Below are 17467 nucleotides of genomic sequence, written 5' to 3' on the forward strand. Positions count from 1 at the left end.
TCCTGCTCGGCACCGGGGATGGGCTCAGTCAACCGCCCCAAAACCACCGCAGGGCCGAGCGCTGGCGGCGGAGCTGGGCCCTGGCCCGCGGCGACCTGGGCTCTGCGGGCACCCGGTCGCCCACCTGCGAGCGGCGGCCTCGTGTGAAAGGCTGCAGAGAGGTGCTGGGGCTCTGCCCGCTCCGGCGGGATGTGGGACGATGTGGGATGATGCAGGACGATGGGGGATGATGCAGGACGATGCGGGATGATGGGGCGTGCGGGAGCACTAGATGGCACACTCGCCCCACGTGCAGCACCGCAGCCCTGCACATGGATGCAACCCACCCTGAACTGCCGCAGATCTGCGGGCAGAGCCCAGGAGATCCAGGGGCCGTGGCTGGTGGCCCGGCCTGTGCCCCAGCCCCGCCAGCCTGGGCGGGGTGCGGGTGTGACCACAGGCCTGGCCGCGGAGCTGCAGCCTCCGTTCATCGCGCTGCGCCTGGGCCCTGCCGCGTCCCTCGGCCGGCTGGGGTGTGCGGGAGCTGCTGAGGGGCTCCGCACCAGCACTCCGGCAGCCTCGGGAGCAGGCGCTGAGCAAACGGCCCCGAATGGCAGCGTGCGGGCACGTCAGGCGGGGCAGCCCCTGGCTGACTGCTGGTGGTCAACCGAGCTGCCAGGCCAGAACAGCTGCTCGGGGGGACCCCGCAGGGCCCCAACGCGAGGCGGGGGCAGGCAGGAGCTCCTGGGGGGTGCTGCAGGCTCGGGGGGCTGGTGGCCATGATGCTGGCCCAGCCTTGACTCCACCAGACCTGGCACGTGGCCGGGGCAAGCTCAGGTTGGCCACCTGCCTCGGGCAGCTCTGCGGCTCGGCACACCGGGAGCCAGGGCTGCGGCTGTGCCCGTGGCTTCGCACCAGGTCCAGCTTGGCCTCGCGCTGTCCCACGGGCTGTCCCCACACTGCCACTCACGCTGGCCCCAGCACCAGAGGACGTGTCCTTCCCGTGCTGCACGGGGCTGCCGCAGCGCTCCCCACTCCCCACGCCCTGCACCCCACATGAGCCAGCACCAGCACGTCCCCAGCCACAACGTGGGCACCCGCAGGGGCACGAAGGGGTTAAGGCGCCTGGGGCTGGCCTGCGGGGAAGGAGCAGCCTCTCCTCCCCTCTTCACATCTGGATTCAATAAGGGCTTCGAGAGGCCAGAGCATTCCTGAGCACTGAGGTGGAGGCTGCTCTCTCTGTCGGCCATGGGGCCCTGGCACTGCCTGCTCCTCCTGACGCTCCTCGCTGGGGCCCTCCGCGCCCAGCAGCAGCAGTTCATGGAGTACGTGGAGCGGCGACTCACCCTCCTGGAGGTAGGGCCCCATCCCCGCTTCTCCCACTTGGCCCCGCCGCGGCCGAGGAGCTGGGAGCAGGCCCGGGGCGTGGGGCAGCCGGGACGGGGACGGAGCAGAGATGGCGGGGGGGGTCCAGCACGAGCGGCGCGGGCGCGGAAGCGCTGCGGGATGGGCGGATTGGGGGAGCGGGAGCATCGTGGCTCTGGGGACGTCGCGGGTGCGGGAGCGTGGTGGGATGGGCCCCGCAGACACGAGCACAGGGGTCACCATGCTGTGGGGCCCCGGGGCTCCCACAGCCACGCGCAGGCAGCGGAACGGTGGCCGCGGGCGGCTGCAAACTGCCGAGACCTCAGTGTCCCCTTGGCTGCCCCAGGAGAGGATCTCGCAGTGGCACGACCAGAGCAGCCGCTACTCCACGGAGCTGCGGGACTTCAAGAACCAGGTGCTGGGGATGCTTGAGACGGCGGAGAAGGAGCGGGAGGCGATGAGGTCGGAGGCAGAGAGTGCAGCGGTGCGCGTGGACCGGCTGGAGCGTGAGGTGGACTACCTGGAGACGCAGAACCCCGCGCCACCCTGCGTGGAGGTGGATGAAACGCTGATGGAGAAGCAGGTGGCCACAGCCAAGCAGAGGAAGAACGAGAAATACACCAAGCTGACAGGTGAGGGGCTGCCGTGACTCCCCAGGTGCGGGGTTACCCTGGGCCTCCCCAGCCCACCCAGGCCCAAGCCTCCCCCGGCCATGTGCCTACGTCCCTGCAGGGCATCTCTCGGGTGTCTCTGGCACAAAATCCTGCATCCCCAGAGCTGCCTGGGAGCCACATCCAAGCCCCAGGCCAGACTCTTGGGCTTCTCCAAAGCCCCTGGGGCAGGGCTGGGGGCAGAGTGGCCTCCCCTGCCCATGGCACAGGCACACAAGGGAACTTCTCGATGCCACCAGGGACGGGACAGCACCGCAGCCTCTGCAGCCAGTTTGCTGGGCAGCTGCTGAGGGCTGGGGTGGGGCGCAGCGGGACACGGGTGACTCTGGCGCAGGGGGGACCAGGCAGGGTGGCTTCCAGGTTTTCACGGCCGCCCCGCTCTTGCAGACTGCAGCGACACCATTGCCAGCGTCAGAGCCATGAAGATCCTAAAGCGTTTCGGCAGCACCTCAGGGCTCTGGACCAAGGATGCTGCCGGGAACTCCGAGAAGATCTACGTCTTCGACGGCACTGCCAACGACACGGTGTACGTCTTTCCCCGCATGCGGGAGTTCACCCTTTTCTCTGCCACCCGCAAGGCCGCCCGCATCAAGCTGCCCTACCCCTGGGTGGGCACCGGGCACCTCGTCTACGACGGGCACCTCTACTACATCCGCCAGCAGGGCCCCTTCCAGGTGATCAAGTTCAACCTGGCCAACAAGACGGTGGTGGACAGCTCGGTGTTCCCAGCCGAGGAGCAGATCCCCGTCTTCGGGCTCTCCCCCTTCACCTACATCGAGGTGGCAGCGGATGAGGAGGGGCTCTGGGCCATCTACGCCACCAAGGAGGACGAGAAGAACATATGCCTGGCCAAGCTGGACCCTACCTCGCTGGACATCGAGCAGATGTGGGACACGCCGTGCCCGCGAGAGAACGCTGAGGGCGCCTTCGTGGTGTGCGGGGCGCTGCACGTGGTCTACAACACCCGCCTGCCCAGCCGCTCCCGTGTGCAGTGCGTCTTCGACGTCAGCGGCACGCTGGCCCCCGAGGATGCCTCCCTCGTCTACTTCCCCAAGCGCTACGGCTCCCACTCCAGCATGAAGTACAGCCCCCGGGAGAGGCAGATCTACGCCTGGGACGATGGCTACCAGATCATCTACCGCATGGAGATGAAGAAGAAGCTGGAGGTCTGAGGGGCCACCCCACGGGGCACAGCCAGCCCCGGCACGGGACGGCCTCTCTGACCCATCTCCCGTCACTGTGAAATGATGAAATGCTGGACCCCCACCCCGGCCACCCTTCACCCACCAGCACCAGGCGTCCCTGCCCGGGACCACCCTTCAGAAACCTGGACTAATTTAATGAGATTTTCTTCTCTGTGATATAATGAATAAATACCATGCAGCGAGCTGCAGCCACCTGCTTGGGGGGGTGCGGGTGCTGGGGCCGGGCTGCCAGAGCCACGAGCTCCACGTTGCCCCAGAGTCACCCCAAAAGACACTTCCCAAGGGTGGGGTGTCCATGCAGGGCTGGCCAGAGCGCAGACTGCTCCTTGGGCTGGGTTGGGGGTTTGGGGTGGGGCAGGCATTTAGGTTGGGGCTTTGGGCAAGGGTTTGGGCTGGGGCTTTGGGCAGGGATTTATGCTGGGCCTTCAGGCAGGCTCCTGCTGCAGCAAGGGACCTCTGAGCCCGGCCAGGGCCAGCCTGTTTTGAATACACAAAACTGTGAGCAAAGAGCAAAATCCCTTAATCTGAGAGGACAACTGGAGATTTTCCTCGCGTGCCAGGGAAGCGTCCTAGCTGTCAGGCACCAGATGTTGCTGATTTTCCAACTTCGCTTCTAATGAAGCACAGTCATCACCCCCCTGCAGCCGCAGGGTCGCCACAAACCCTTTACGTAAGGCCCTGGGTCCCCTGAGCCCCTCCCTGTCCCTGTTTCACCAGCGCCGAGTCCCTGCAGGGCCCAGAGCTGGGCCGGGACGGGGCAGGTGCTGGGAGCCCCTCGGGAGGGCAGCTTGGGCGCTGCCGGGCTCCAGAGCCCCATCCCGAAGGCGGGGGCCGCAACCGCTGGGCACGGGCACAGCCCCCCGTGGCCACCACACCAAGTCCTTCCAGTGCCCAGTGTCACCCAGCGGCAACTATCCCGCACGTTGCCCCTTGCACCACGCCCCCGGGGGTGCAGGATTTGGCCCATTGCTGGCCAGAGATGCCATGGGCCCCCCAAAACCTGGGTTTGCTGTGATTTGTTCCTGTCACAGTGTCCTGAGAGCACAGAGGATGAATTACGGAGCATTTCTGTGTCACTAAGAATCCCTTTTGCCCATCGGAGGTCAATTCTGGGGACAAACGCTGAGCACAGAAGCTGTGGGCTGGTCTGGCCGGGCCAGGATTGCACCTGCCGGTGCCCTCAGGGCCAAGAGGCCTCGGAGCTGCCCGGGCACCCCAGGGAGGAGCTGGCCCGTGGGGAGCAGCGCTGCCAAGCACCTGGGGGGCTCCCGGGGCCACCTGCCCCCCAGAGCCATGGCACGGCCACGCCACCCCCACGTTGCCATAAAACCAGGATCCGGCATCGCCCCGCACCCACCTCAAGGCAAGCTGCCCTGCGATGTGGAGGCAACTTGGTATTTGCTTCAAGTTCTTCTATATTATAATTAAAATATCTTTTGGTTGCATGAGAGAAATGTTTAAATACACCCTCTGAATGACTGTAATTGGATGGTGCTGAAAGTTCAACACACGGTGCAAGTCAAGCAGAGAAATTATCCGAGTGTGAAGGACTTTGCGAACTGTCAAGTTAATTTATAGCCCTTTTCAAGATCAATAACTATGGTAACAGAAATATAATTTTCAGAAATTGCACAGTTGTAAATAATTATGCCAAAGATTTCTCTAGCTTGAATTAAAATTGATGGGGCAGTAACTATTCTGCACCAGAAACCATCTTCTAACCCGAGACAAGTCCTGCAAAATCTGACACTCGCTCCTGAGACACTGGAGCTCGCCTTGGCGTGAGCGGGACGGGGGTGCCAGAGTCCCGCTTGTGCTGAGCATCACGTGTTCATCAAGTATTTTATTCTCTTTAGAAAATCTGGCTCATTAGGCTTCGTCTCACCGTGGCCGGAGGGGCAGGAAGCCCACGCAGCCAGGCGGCTGGCCTGTGCTGCTCGGGGGGCCCCTCGGGAGCCCCCGACGCCGGGACCAGGCAGGACCAGGCGCAAAGGTCAGCCTGAGCAACAGCCCCCGCTCACTCACTGCCAGGAAACTGCTCATGAAATGGAAGGAAAACAGATTTCTCTCTACAAGGGCTGCCCAAGAGGGGCAGCCCCCGCCCTGGCTCACGTCCCTGCAGGCAGGGATGGGGGGTCTCTTGCCGCACCCCGAAATGCCGCTGCCACCTGTGCTGGGGGACGCACCGGGGTGGAGAAGCGGGGACATGGTGGGGAGCGCGGGGAGGGGCTGGCTTCTCTCCTTCAGGCCACGCTTCTAACACGGGAAATGGCAGGTACGAGGGCAGGGGGAGAGCGTCTGCTGCTGCCTCGCGAAGCCCCAGCGTGACGAGCGGCCACAGGAACCACACACTCGTGGGGAATTTGTTTTGTACAAACACTTGGGGAATGAGAAGCAAACTGGAAAAATAACTGCAGTGCCTGATCGGCTTGTAAAGCGCAGCACTTATCTAGCACTCCACATCTTCAAAGTACTTCAAGAAACATCAACTAATTAATCCTTGGAATAACCCCCAAAAAGCAGAACAGCATTATCTTCATCTGCTGACAAACACTTAGACAAAAATCACATGTTTGATCATTAAAAGTGGTTCGACTCGGAGCTGGCTGAAGGCGGCTTGGCCCAAGAGCAGCAGCTCCCTCGCCGTGGTCCCAGCGGGGGCCGAGCAGACCCCGCTGAGCCCCCGGTGCCCGCGGAAGGGAGCCGTGGCGCAGGTGGCAGGACCAGGGGCACTTGTCATGCTCAGGGCTCATCCCCACGCGACTGCCCAGGACGGGGTCAGCCCCGCTCGGCAGCTCCTTGTCCCACTGGAGGTGGGTCTCTGCCACAGACAACTGCGCGGGGTGAGAGACCGCGGGGGTCTGAGCTGCTCTCCTGCTTAATAACCCACTGAGGAGAGAGTTAGTCGTGAAAGAGAAAAGCGACAGATTCAGGGACAGGCTTATCCACCATGCGTCTGCTCCCGCGCCTGCTGCGGGCTCCTGCCCTGGCCCCCCCGGGCACCCCCCGGCACCACACAGGCTTTGCTGCCTGCAGACCCAAGGGTTCACCTCCTGCTGCGGTGTATTGATTTCCTTTTTTCTTGTTTAAATATTTATCAACCCCATTAGGAGAAAGCAAAGGCTGTGGCACAGCTGGTGAGACTGTCAGGGCATTGAGTGCCCTAATAGGTGTTAATTGCCCCCACCAGCCCCTCCTGGCCCCACCCGCTGCCTCCCGCCCAGCGCCTTGGCCCACGGGAGCTGCCGGGGGGAGCGGAGCCCCCCGCCCTGGGTTCCGGCAGCGGGTCCGGGTGATCCCGGTGTGGCAGCAGCTGCCCAGGACACTGCGGGGCTGCCCCAAGCCCCTCTGCCACTGGTGGAATTGGGTTTGTTGCTTCTGTGGCTGCTCCCCATTGCTCTGCACCCCCCAGCCCCAGGGCTGCCCAGCTCTCTGCCCTCCCAGCCATTCCCTCCGAACAAACAGATTTTGTGGGAAATTCAGCTTTGACTTCAAGGTCACGGTGGCAGAGACTCCACCGCGTTCTGGTTTGGCCATGGGCAGGTTACCTGCGGCCGTTACAGCCAGTCAGACCCTCTCCCCCACAGGAGGGTCTTAAAAACCCTCATTTCCAAGTGCACGGTCCCGCTCAGCCGTTCCCGCCTCCCGCGGGAGGTGGCTCTGGGACAAGGACTGGCCTGTCCCGTGTCGTCCGGCTCCCGGGGCCATGGACGTGGCTGCCTGTGGCCTGCAGCACGCAGTGGCTGGTGGCCCCTGCCCCGACCCCGGGCAGGGGAGCCCCTCCGCAGCGGCAGCGCTTCACAGCCGTGTTATCGCTTTCTGTAATGAGGGGTTAGTGGAAAATATGCTAATGTGACCGCTCCAGTGAAGTCAGAGCTTGCCTTGAGAGTCTGCAGCTTCTTGTGCTTTAATTGCCAAATATTTTATCTCTTTAAAGAAGAGTCTCTGTAAGTAATGATCCCTTTCATCTCCGCTCCTCTTGAAAAATACTTCTCTTTGGAAGGCAATCTGATAAAGTAAATTAAGAAGTTATGTTAACAGTAAGAAAGCGAAAGCAAGATCTCCTGGCTAATTTTTTCCCCTTTGTCTAATTTTCAAGGATATTGGCTGTTTTTTCCTCCCTGACTTTTCCAGCTCACAGGAGCTATTGATAAAGTGCTGTGGTTCTGCATGCAGTATTAGAAACAAGGGAACTAAAATTAAAAGCAGGCAACTTAAACAAGTGTGTTATAAAGACACTATTGTATCGAAACAAGAAGGGGGGGATAATTTCCCCATTTAATACTTTCTTAATGGCTGGTTGGCAAGTATAATCACAGGCTTTTAACTTCAAATAGGTATTTCTGCCCACGTAACATCTGGTTGAGGTCTAGCTCGTCACGCATGAGCTGGGAGGTGCCAAAGCACTCTGTCCAGGGTCTCACGGCAGAGGGGGAGGACACTGGAGCTTGGGATGATCTCGGACGTGCTAAGAGGGACACAAAACGGTGGCAGCTTGCTTACGGTCCTTTGCGCTTTCTAACCAAATTCACCAGAAGTGTTTGCTTGGAGCTCTGCTGCAGAGAGGGAGAGCTCAGGCCTGTGGCCTGTGTCAGCGGGGAGGGGCTGGAGCTAAACCCGTCCTCGCTGAGCGCTGCTGGCGTGTGGCCAGGCGTGCTGACGCTGGGCTCAGCCGGCCGATGCCTTCTGGGATGGAGCCAGTCTCCATCCTCTGGAAGTGGGACCGTCCAGTTAATAGCGGGGATGGAGAAGTGTGGGCTCGATCACAGCTCTGTGCCAGTTCTGGTTTTTGCACCGCCAGTGGGCTCGGGGATCTACGAGGCAGTTTTGTGGCTCTGGGGACAGGAGAGCCCTGGGAGGGTGGGTGCAGTGGGGGCTCTGCCGGGACGGGAACTGGGGGGTGCCGGGGGGAGGCTCTCCTGGGGTGCGTGTCCACCCGCAGGGATGACCCTCGCCTGCGGCGCTGCTGAGCCCTGCGCTGAGGGTGCTCAGCCTGGGGGGGAGCGTCCCCGGGGTCCCCTCATCCACGGCCATGTCTGCCTGGGAGAGGTGCCGATGCTGAGGTCCGAGGGTGAGCACGCTGAGCCCCAGTGTGTTTGGCTGAGTTCAGCTCAGCCCCACTTCCCCCAGCCCAGCTTTTCCTCCTCGAACACCAAACCTGGCTCCTGCCCCTCATCCCTCGCACCTCCCACCACCAGCCCCCCAAACCCTCCACAACACTCGCACCCCCTCTGCACTCTCACCGTCGCATGTGCTGTGTTGGAGGAGGTGTGCTGCAGCTCAAAGGAAGGGACAGAAACTGAAATTTCTGTTAAAAAGGTGGATTCTGCAGTATTATGGGGTCCCTGCAGAGCTGGCTTCGCACCTGGCCCAGCCAGCCTGGGTGCAGGAGGTGCCTGGTCTCCCCTCATCCCTCCCCGTGCTGGGGTGTCCGCTCCTTCCTTTCCTCTTGACAGGAAGATTAAAAATAAAGTCTTCGAATTCCGAGCTCACAGCCCTGTCAGAGGAGCTGTGGTTTGTGACACACATCATTTCATTATTTTCCAGACAGTTTCATTTACTAAGAGAATTTGGAGTTATTTCAGTACTTTGATCAAGACGGATTACTCTGTGCACTGCCCCCATTTCTGGTAACACCTGCCTCCAGCCAACACGGATATTGCTGACATGAGGAAGCCCCACGCAGGTACCTCACACCATCCCAGGGATTTCACGCATCCCGTATTCTACATGATTTCACTAGGATTTTCTTTGGGTTGTTATTATTACTAATGCTGTTATTATGAAAGTTGTTTCCTGAGGACAGAAAAATACTAGCTCAGCTATTCAGCTAAGCAGTTCTTTAATTTCTTTCCTCTCTGAAAATCATCTCCCCAGAGCTTTTCTGGAATAGATCCGAATTTTCTACTTAATACATCCTCCTCAGGCAAAAATGCTGAGGGATGCAGTGATTCTCCCTGTGCAAGGGAGGGTTTGGGTTTCCCTCCCCGGCGCTTTGCTCCGGCACTGCCTGCAGCTTGGGGAGGGTGGCCAGCTCCAAGGTACACGAGGTAAAGTTTTGTTTGTCCGTTTGCCTCCAAGTCCCTCACCCCTGTCTGAGGCTCAGTGAAGCACCGAGTTTGGGGTCCCAGCCCCTCTCATCTTCCTGTCGGCGGGCTGGGGAAGGAGGAGCTGCCCCTCGGTGGCACCAGCACTGGGGTGGCACGAGGATATGGGACCCCGTGGGGGCTGGAGCGGCCGCCCCCCACCAGCTCATGCAGGGACAGTGTCCTCCTGCTGCAGGTGTCTGGCAGCCTGGAGGGAGATATAACCATGGTAACTGCAATTATTATGGAAAATTGCTGCCATTACCACAGAGGTAGGGTCAAAACAAACAGAAATTACCAATTTTTCTGTTTCTCACAAAATACAAAAGTGTGTTATTGACTCACTAATTGCTCAGTTGAATGGATTTCTCCAGAATTACCTACTAGCCCTTGTAAACAAAAATGATGTGAAGATTAGCACTTCCATGGAATTGCTCAGACAAGGGAAAATGAAAGGTCTGATTCAATTCACCAGGCAAAGCCACTGGAGGAGCGTCTGTCCGAGCAGCGCAGCGCAGCGAGCAAAGGCCACCGGGACCCATCCTGAGCTGAGGTGCTGCGCTGGGGCACCCGCAGGACCCGGGCAGGCCCACACCCCCCTGCCAGACCCACGGACACGTGTGTCCCCAGGGCAGCCCCTATTCCACTCCCAGAGGCACTCGGGGGTCCCGCTGACCCGTCAGTGCCCTCGAGCAGCAGCTTTGTTCTTGGTCCCTCAGTAGCTCCGAACTCCCGCTTACCGCAGCCGAGAGACATTTCAGTGCTGACCTGGAGCATCGGCGCTTCTCAGAGCCCGGCCTGGCCGAGGACACGGGCTGGGAGTGAACAGAGACGAGGTGCTGCCGCGGGGCAGAGCTCCGTGCCCGGGGTGCCCGGGCAGGCACCGGGGAACAGCAGGGCAGGGGCACCCCCTTGGCCACAGCAGGACAGACCGCCCCCCCAGCAGCGCTGGCCACTGGCTGCAGGAGCCACTGGCCAGCGACGCACTGGCCAGCGGCCCGCAGGGACGGGGTGGGAGCAGAGGGGCAGACGGGCGAGCTCCGACTGGGAAGGCAAGAATTTTAATATGCAATTAGACATGCCACTGAGGGGAAAATGAGAACAAAGAAATAAATGTTAATCCACCGATTAATTTGCAATGGAAATCCAGTCCCTGACCTCCAGAGAGCTGCTCCTTGCCAAGTGTTGGAGTCCAGCCCATGACTTTTACAGTCCTTCTCATCTTTTAGTTTTCATTCCCTTTTAACCTAAAATTGCTTCAAGCCTTTTGACCTGGAGGAGTCTTAACAGCCACAGACCAGAGCTATGCTTTGTACCCGGCTCCTGCGGAAGATTGCTCCTCACAGCTTTGTTCTAAATTGTCAATTCTTCCTTGACTGCAGTTTTTCAGGAAAGCAGGGTTTTAAATGAAAAGCAGTTTTCCCCAACTGAGCCACCTCCGATGTCACTGTCATCTGCCATCTCCTGCTTCCTTCCATTCCCGATCCGAGCTTGCCTCAGGAATTGAAATGTTCAGCTTGTTATACAATAAATTAAGAAAGAAATATAATTTGATCAGTACCAATAAATCCCATGAGATTTTTCACAGCTGGGGTGCAGTGTCACCATGCCGTGCATTGACTGTGCAGTATCCCCTCGCGACGCTCAGCCGTATGCAGAGAAACCAGGCAACTATGTGCCACTGATTTGCATTGCTGGCTCTTCCATTTTTCCCTTCATAGCAAGACCCACTTTCCTAGGCTTAGAGGAACGTGCAATTTTAGGAAATAATTCTTTTCATTGCATCATCAACTCTGTTCCTGCCACTGGGAACTCCCGCTTTGGGGTCGACAGGAGACGCTGCCTTCATGCAGCAGCATCCGAGAACCCTAGGGGGGGCACGGCCCTCACGGGCGGTGTCACCTCGGAGGAAGAGCTTGGAAGGACCCTCTGCCACGCCAGCACCAGCCCATTTATCTGCAGTACAAACCCTGGCGGCTCCTGTTGGCGTGATGCCATTTCGGGGCTTGGTGATATTTTCCTGTTGAGATTGCAGGAGGGAGAAGCGCTGCCCCCCCCGCTGGGGCCGGGCAGGGCACAGCGTGAATCCACAAACCTGTTTGAGGCCCAAGCCCGCAGAGACGCGCCTTTCTGCTGTTCACCCCCCGATGGGTTTGTGAAGCTCTCCAAGGCTCCGGGCGTCGCGCTTGGAAGTGGCTGGGTCCGAGCACAGGAGCCGCCCGCAGCCGGGGCCCCACTCCCAGGACAGGGTGCGGATGCTCCAGCCTCACAGCCCAGCGCCGCGGGCCCCCGAGGAGGAGAATCCTCCGCATCCAGCACCCCAGGGCTGCAGCAGGACCTGCCCAGGGACCCCGCTGGCACGAGGGAGGACGGGAAAATTCCCGCTGCGCTCATGGCACAAGGGCCAGGGCAGCGCGTCCCTGCGGATGGGCCAGCTCTGTCGGAGGGAGACAGGCAGAGCGGCTCAGCAGCCCTCCAGAACACCCACAGCGTGCAGCAATTAGAGGTTCATTAGATAAAGCTGAGGTTATGCAATAGGCAGAAAGGTCCTCCTGGTTTCTGTAACTATTATGTGCTAGAAAATCTGCATTAATCCATCTCCAGCAGGCAGGGGCCATACCCAGGGCTGTGCCTGGTGCAGCAGCCTCCGGCGCAGACGTGCTCAGGAGGGTTTGCAATGTCCACTGCCGCGTCGCGGGGCTCCCCCCGGAGCAGGGACCCCGGCGGGCTGCGCCGAGAGTGGGGCTGCCGGGGCTGGGAGGGGGACACTTGGTGGAGGATCCATGGTTCAGGGCTGAGGGGCTGGAGAGGCAGGCAGGGTGGTCTCGAGCATCAGGAGGAAATCAGCAGAGCAATTAGCAAAATCCTCCTTCATTTATGTAAGCTATCCAAGAGTAACGCCAGCAAACTGACTTCATTAAAAAATTACTGCTCTTCCACTCTGTCCCTCATGGCAGCAAAGAAATCCTCATCTTCTAAGGCAGTTTGGAATGGGAGGGATGTGCAGTTGCTAATGGGAGATTAGGAGTAAGTCTTCCACTTTGGAAGCAATTAACAATCCAGAAAGTATTTACCTACGTGAATTTGATGACCAGGTCACATTTCCCAGTCACATTTCTCTGCCTGGCCGGGCCCGGCCGTGCCAGCAGCCGACATCCCTCCAGGCGGCCACTCGCCCCGTCCCCACGGGGCCCCCGACGGCTCCTCTGGCCCCGGGAAGGACCACGGGGGCCTCGGCGCGTCTGGCACCGCAGGCGGGACGGCGCTGCCCTGGGCTTGGGGCAGAGTTCTCTCCTCATCATATTTTTGCCTGTTATTTCTGGCCGCAGGTTACCGTGTCTGTACCTGGTTTTGGTACCGGCTGTTCCCACGGCAACGGAACATGCTCTGGATTTGCCTTGACCCGTTCTAAGGCACTTAATTAGCTTTAATGAACTGCATTTTTAATAGAAGCCTACTTTGGATTTTTGAAATATATGTGCTTTAAATTCCATGGTTTTAATTACAAATGACATGGGAACATAAGATACACAATTATATATGCATAACTAACGGCACTGTCTTTATATACATATATATAAAGCTGTAAAATATAATTACAAATTATATTTCAGAAAAGTCCAGGGGAAAAAAAAATTTTCTTGACCATTCAAGTAGCATTGCCACTGAAGGCTGACTGCAGAGGTTTGTAAGCCAAGCAGAGCTACCAGGATGCCTCTGGCACTTGGACAAAGATCCAGATTTTCTAAGCCTGTGGATCTGCAAAGAGCAGCCAAACTCCACTTCTCCCAGGCTCACCTGCAGCACTGGCCTCCTGACAACCCCGATTTTGGGATGATGCTCACCCCAGCAAAAAAGCAGGCTATGTTACCTTTTATCACAGAATGGAGACTAGATATTTTTTGCTGTGGAGAGGTTTTTTAAAAAAAAAAAACAAACCACCAGCACGAAAGGAAAAACCCCACTTCCCTGTCTGCAGTGCCAAGTGCTGGGTGTATTCCCGTGAGCTCTGCGCTCCAAGACGTGGTGTCTCCGGACTGTGTCCTGCTGGAAAGCCGGTGAGCAACGGGCAGCTCCGAGAGCCGCCAGTGCTGCGCCCACAGAGCAGAGAGACCACCCGAAAGCCTCCCCTCCGTGGGGGGTTTCCTGGGCACAGCGTGCTGGAGGCGGCCAGGGCCCGTGGCAGCTCTGGTGCAGAACAGCTGCTGCCCTGGCCAGGGTCCCCAGCCCCGTACCCCCAGCCCCGTACTCCCCAGCCCCGTACCCCCAAGCCCCGTACCCCCCAGCCCCGTACTTCCAGCCCCATACTTCCAGCCCCGTACCCCCCAGCCCCGTACCCCCAGCCCTGTACCCCCCAGCCCCCTAGCCCCAGCCCCGTACCCCCCAGCCCCGTACTTTCAGCCCCATACCCCCCAGCCCCGTAGGCCCTGGCAGCAGCTGTGTGAGCAGAGCTGAAGGGGAGTCCAGCTATCCTGTTTGTGCATCTGGGAGCTGTGACTCATATAAATGACAAAGAGAGTTTCTAGTCCCCGGGAGGTCATCCTTGGGTGATGCATGATAACCAGATCCCTGACCCAGCATTTACATAAGTGCACAACTGTACTGATATATATAATCTTAATGGCAGGAAGAATGATCAGGGCCCTGGGGGAGAAAACCTCCAGCAAAATGAGACTGAGAAGCTTGGGACTGCTCGGTTAGAGAGACGATTAAGAGGGCAAATTACAAAAGTAGAAAAAATGAAGTACAAATAAGATAAGGATCTCAAAGAACAGGGCTGTACTTTTCTCAAATGAGCTATAATTCGCTGTCTAATTTATTACCTTATAAGTGAATACAAAAGTATCTGGACTGAAGATACTTGGACTAAAGACTGAAGCAGGACTGGCATGCATATGGCATTGAGTATATGTGATTACATACTCTTTATAGGCTACTCAAGAGTTATGCTTAAGTAAAAGGATTTGGAAGAAATAGAATAAAATTTGAAATTAAGCACACAAAGCTGCTCCTGCTAGAGAGTTTCCGCTGAGCCCACAGTGGGCACAGGTCAGCTCAAGTCGCCCACGTGCCCAGAAACCCTTTGGAGCGGCTGATGCTGCCACCGGCGGAGGCAACGGCCGAGTGACCCAGGAATCCTGAACACCCCGTGTGCCCCTCCCCTGCCTGCAGTCCCACATCCCGATGGCTTCGGGGAGGCTGCGCGGAGTGATTTGTGATCCAGAGTCCAAATACCCCAGTCTGTCAGTCCTTCCCTCTGGCTCCTGGCGTCCAGGTGGGGTTTGTGAGTCTTGTTCAGATTTGCACAAAAACTTCCTATAGAATAAGTGATCCCCAGCTGTGAAAGGTGGGGACACCCAGCCAGCCTCAGGATGGCAGCTGTGACAGCATCAGCACCGAGTTTACATTTATTTCTCAGGGGTTTTATTGCCTAAGATAATTACAGACCATGTTTATTTACTTCTATAAACCCTACAAAACCCTGGTTGTTTTCTTCCTCACTGTCTTTTTTTTCTGTGTGAATTGCCTACCTGTGAATAGCATTCCATAATTAGAAATTAAAGGCCACTTTTGGAGAATAAATATAAATTGTTATGACAAGATTCTTCTCTTTGCCAAACCATGCATTGCTGATGTGTGAAAAAAAAAAATCCCACAATAATGCAATCAGCTTGGAAGCCAATATCGGAGAAGAGCTCCAGAGGAACCTGTGTATGCTCCTCAGCTGAAAAGCAAACGTTCAAAGACCCAGCAGCCCCCCGCAGCCAGGCAGGACTCCCAGCTGACAGGGAGGGTGGATGGAGACGTGGGAGCCGCGGGCACTGCCTCTCTGCAGCGATGCTGAGCGAGGCGTCTGATGCGCACTAGGAAAGATTTGGGGTTCAACTTCAGCCTGAACTCTGCTCAGAGCAGAGCAAACGCCCGCCCGTCTCCCAGAGCACCAGCTGAACTGGCCCGTTTAGGGAGCAGAGCAGCAGAACAGCCCGTTTCATCCCAGCAACACCTTTGTCAGGGCCAACACTCCTCATTGGCTTGGAAAGGCAGCTCTGCCCGAGAGAAGGTGAAGGCTGTTCCGGGAGGCCCGTAGCTGTTACTGGCATTCCCAAGAGCACAGCCTCAGGACACCTGGCCCAGCATCCGCCTGACTGACATCATGACTGTTCGGAGGCCGTGGGACTGCTCCAAGAGGGGACGTCGGAGAGACAATTCATAACGGACCCGTGACGCTGGTGAGCAGCAGCCCGGCACTGGGGCGCAGCGCTCGGTGCCTGGTTCCAACAGCAACAGCTCTGCAAAGGCTCCGGCGCAGGGGGGCGGCCACAGACGCAATACACTGGTGTGGGCTGGCTGCTCAGGCACGCCTGGCAGCAGCTGAGTCCCTGAGCAAGGGCTGCGTCCAGAGCCCCCACCGGCCCCGGGACAAGGGGCTTCTGCTGCCCGGAGCTGTGGCACGGCTGGGGCCATCGCCAGGGGGACAGTTGCTCCTTTCTATCCCAGCTTCCTTCACAACACGAAGAGCAGAGCTTCACCATGGTTGAGACTCACTTTCCATGGGGTGTTTTTCACTTTTTTCTCATGCATCAAGTTATTTTGTTCTCAAATCGGTGGGAGGGCACTTGGCTGGGACAGTTCCCCAGCCCTCTGACCCCCTGTAATGAGCAGCGCAATGGACTTGTGGGATTTCATGTCTCCCTGTGTCCCCGTCACTAAACCAGCCATCATTAGGTGGCAGCCCTCACTTCAGTGTCTCTTCCTCTTCCTGCAGTCAGTTACTGTTCTGTGAAATTGGAGACAGTGAGGCTAAAACTAAAAAGAAAGGGAAAAAAAAAAAGGTGGTCTGGGAATGCTCATGTGTGTTTGCTTTGCCTGCAGCACTCGAAATAGAATAGACTATTCATTTGTGGCTGCTTGCAGACTTGGATGGTGAGCGGCTCCCTCCCGCCTGCGTGCCGGCACCGCTGGCCCCCGCACGCTGCCCCCAGCCCCGCACGGCACATCAGGCCCCCGCACAGCCCCCGGGTCTGCGAGCATCCCCCCCGGCGAGGGAAATTCGCCTTTGCCGTGAGGTTCCAAGGAGCGCGAGCCCCACAGTGGCAAACTCTTCCACGGGACACGGCCCTGGGGTGGTTTTCCTTTGCTTGGTAAGAGTTTAAACTTCTCTGGGAGTTACTATTATAGAGTTAAGAGTAGCATGGGAAGTGAGGAGCAAGAAAGCAACCTAACTAATCCTGAGATGGCACTTGTGCCAGGCTCAGCTCCTTTTCAGAGTTATAATCCTTCTCTAGATGAAAGGGAAACGTTTGCCCTCGTACGGTACATCTTGTTTCCATTAGTGTGACCAATCTTCTCGAGTGGATGCACTGAGGCGCTGACATACACACAATGGTTCGATTATCCCCTCACTGGGGGACATGGCAAAATCTCAGCATTTAAAATATAAGTGTAGGGGGTTTGAGACATCTAGGCGTGGGTGTTATTCACTAGCGTGAGAGCCAGTTTTCTAGTAATGCAAGTGACAGTCAGTATTGAGTGGCAATTGATTATCTGTGTGAAGCAAGGATTAAAAATAGAAGCTTTGTGTCAAACCCCACGTATGTTTTGACTAAATCCTAGATAACAAGAAGAATGAATAAAAGACAGAGATTATACAGAGAACACCAAAACCCAAGAAGCCAGGATTAAGGAATAAAAAGATTTGAGTGGGTTAGTGCAATTAATGATTGTCAAGTGCCAGCCTTGCCTCCAGCCGGGACTGCTGCGGCTCCTTCTGGGTACGTCTTGTGCTACAGGTGCTTTGATCTGCCAACCTGCAAGAGGCACTTCCAGTTCATGGCGTTAAACACCCGAGGCTCAGCTCAGCTCAGGAAAAGGTTCAGGGGGCTCGTGGTCATTTTTTGAACCATCCACCACTCTAAGTCAATTACTTTGAATGGTTAGAAACTCCTTCCAATAACAGACCTGGAATATTCCCAGGAAGGATGGGTTGTCTTGAAAAGGGGTGTCCTTAGTGGTGTCCCTTGGTAGAAGTCTACAGTACTCTTTATGCTGGAAAGCTAATGCAGTTTTACCACCTTTTTGTTTCAATGAACAGTAAGTGCTTGAAAGATTTTATTTTTCTTCTGTGACTCGTGTTCAGCAGTTCCCCAGGGATGTGTATTGA

At 57.4% G+C, this 17467-nt stretch overlaps 1 protein-coding gene across 1 annotated transcript; it reads left to right on the forward strand.

Moving 5' to 3' along the window:
- The first annotated feature begins 1190 nt into the window (after window positions 1-1190).
- Window positions 1191-3402, forward strand: OLFML3 (olfactomedin like 3). Its single transcript, XM_074893629.1, has 3 exons — window positions 1191-1335; window positions 1691-1976; window positions 2403-3402. Exons 1-3 carry the CDS (start codon window positions 1228-1230, stop codon window positions 3185-3187), a joined length of 1179 nt encoding a protein of 392 aa, XP_074749730.1. The 5' UTR covers window positions 1191-1227; the 3' UTR covers window positions 3188-3402.
- The last annotated feature ends 14065 nt before the right edge of the window (window positions 3403-17467 follow it).

This window comes from Strix uralensis, chromosome 24 (genome assembly GCF_047716275.1).
Source record: "Strix uralensis isolate ZFMK-TIS-50842 chromosome 24, bStrUra1, whole genome shotgun sequence".
NCBI classification, from domain to species: Eukaryota; Metazoa; Chordata; class Aves; order Strigiformes; family Strigidae; genus Strix; species Strix uralensis.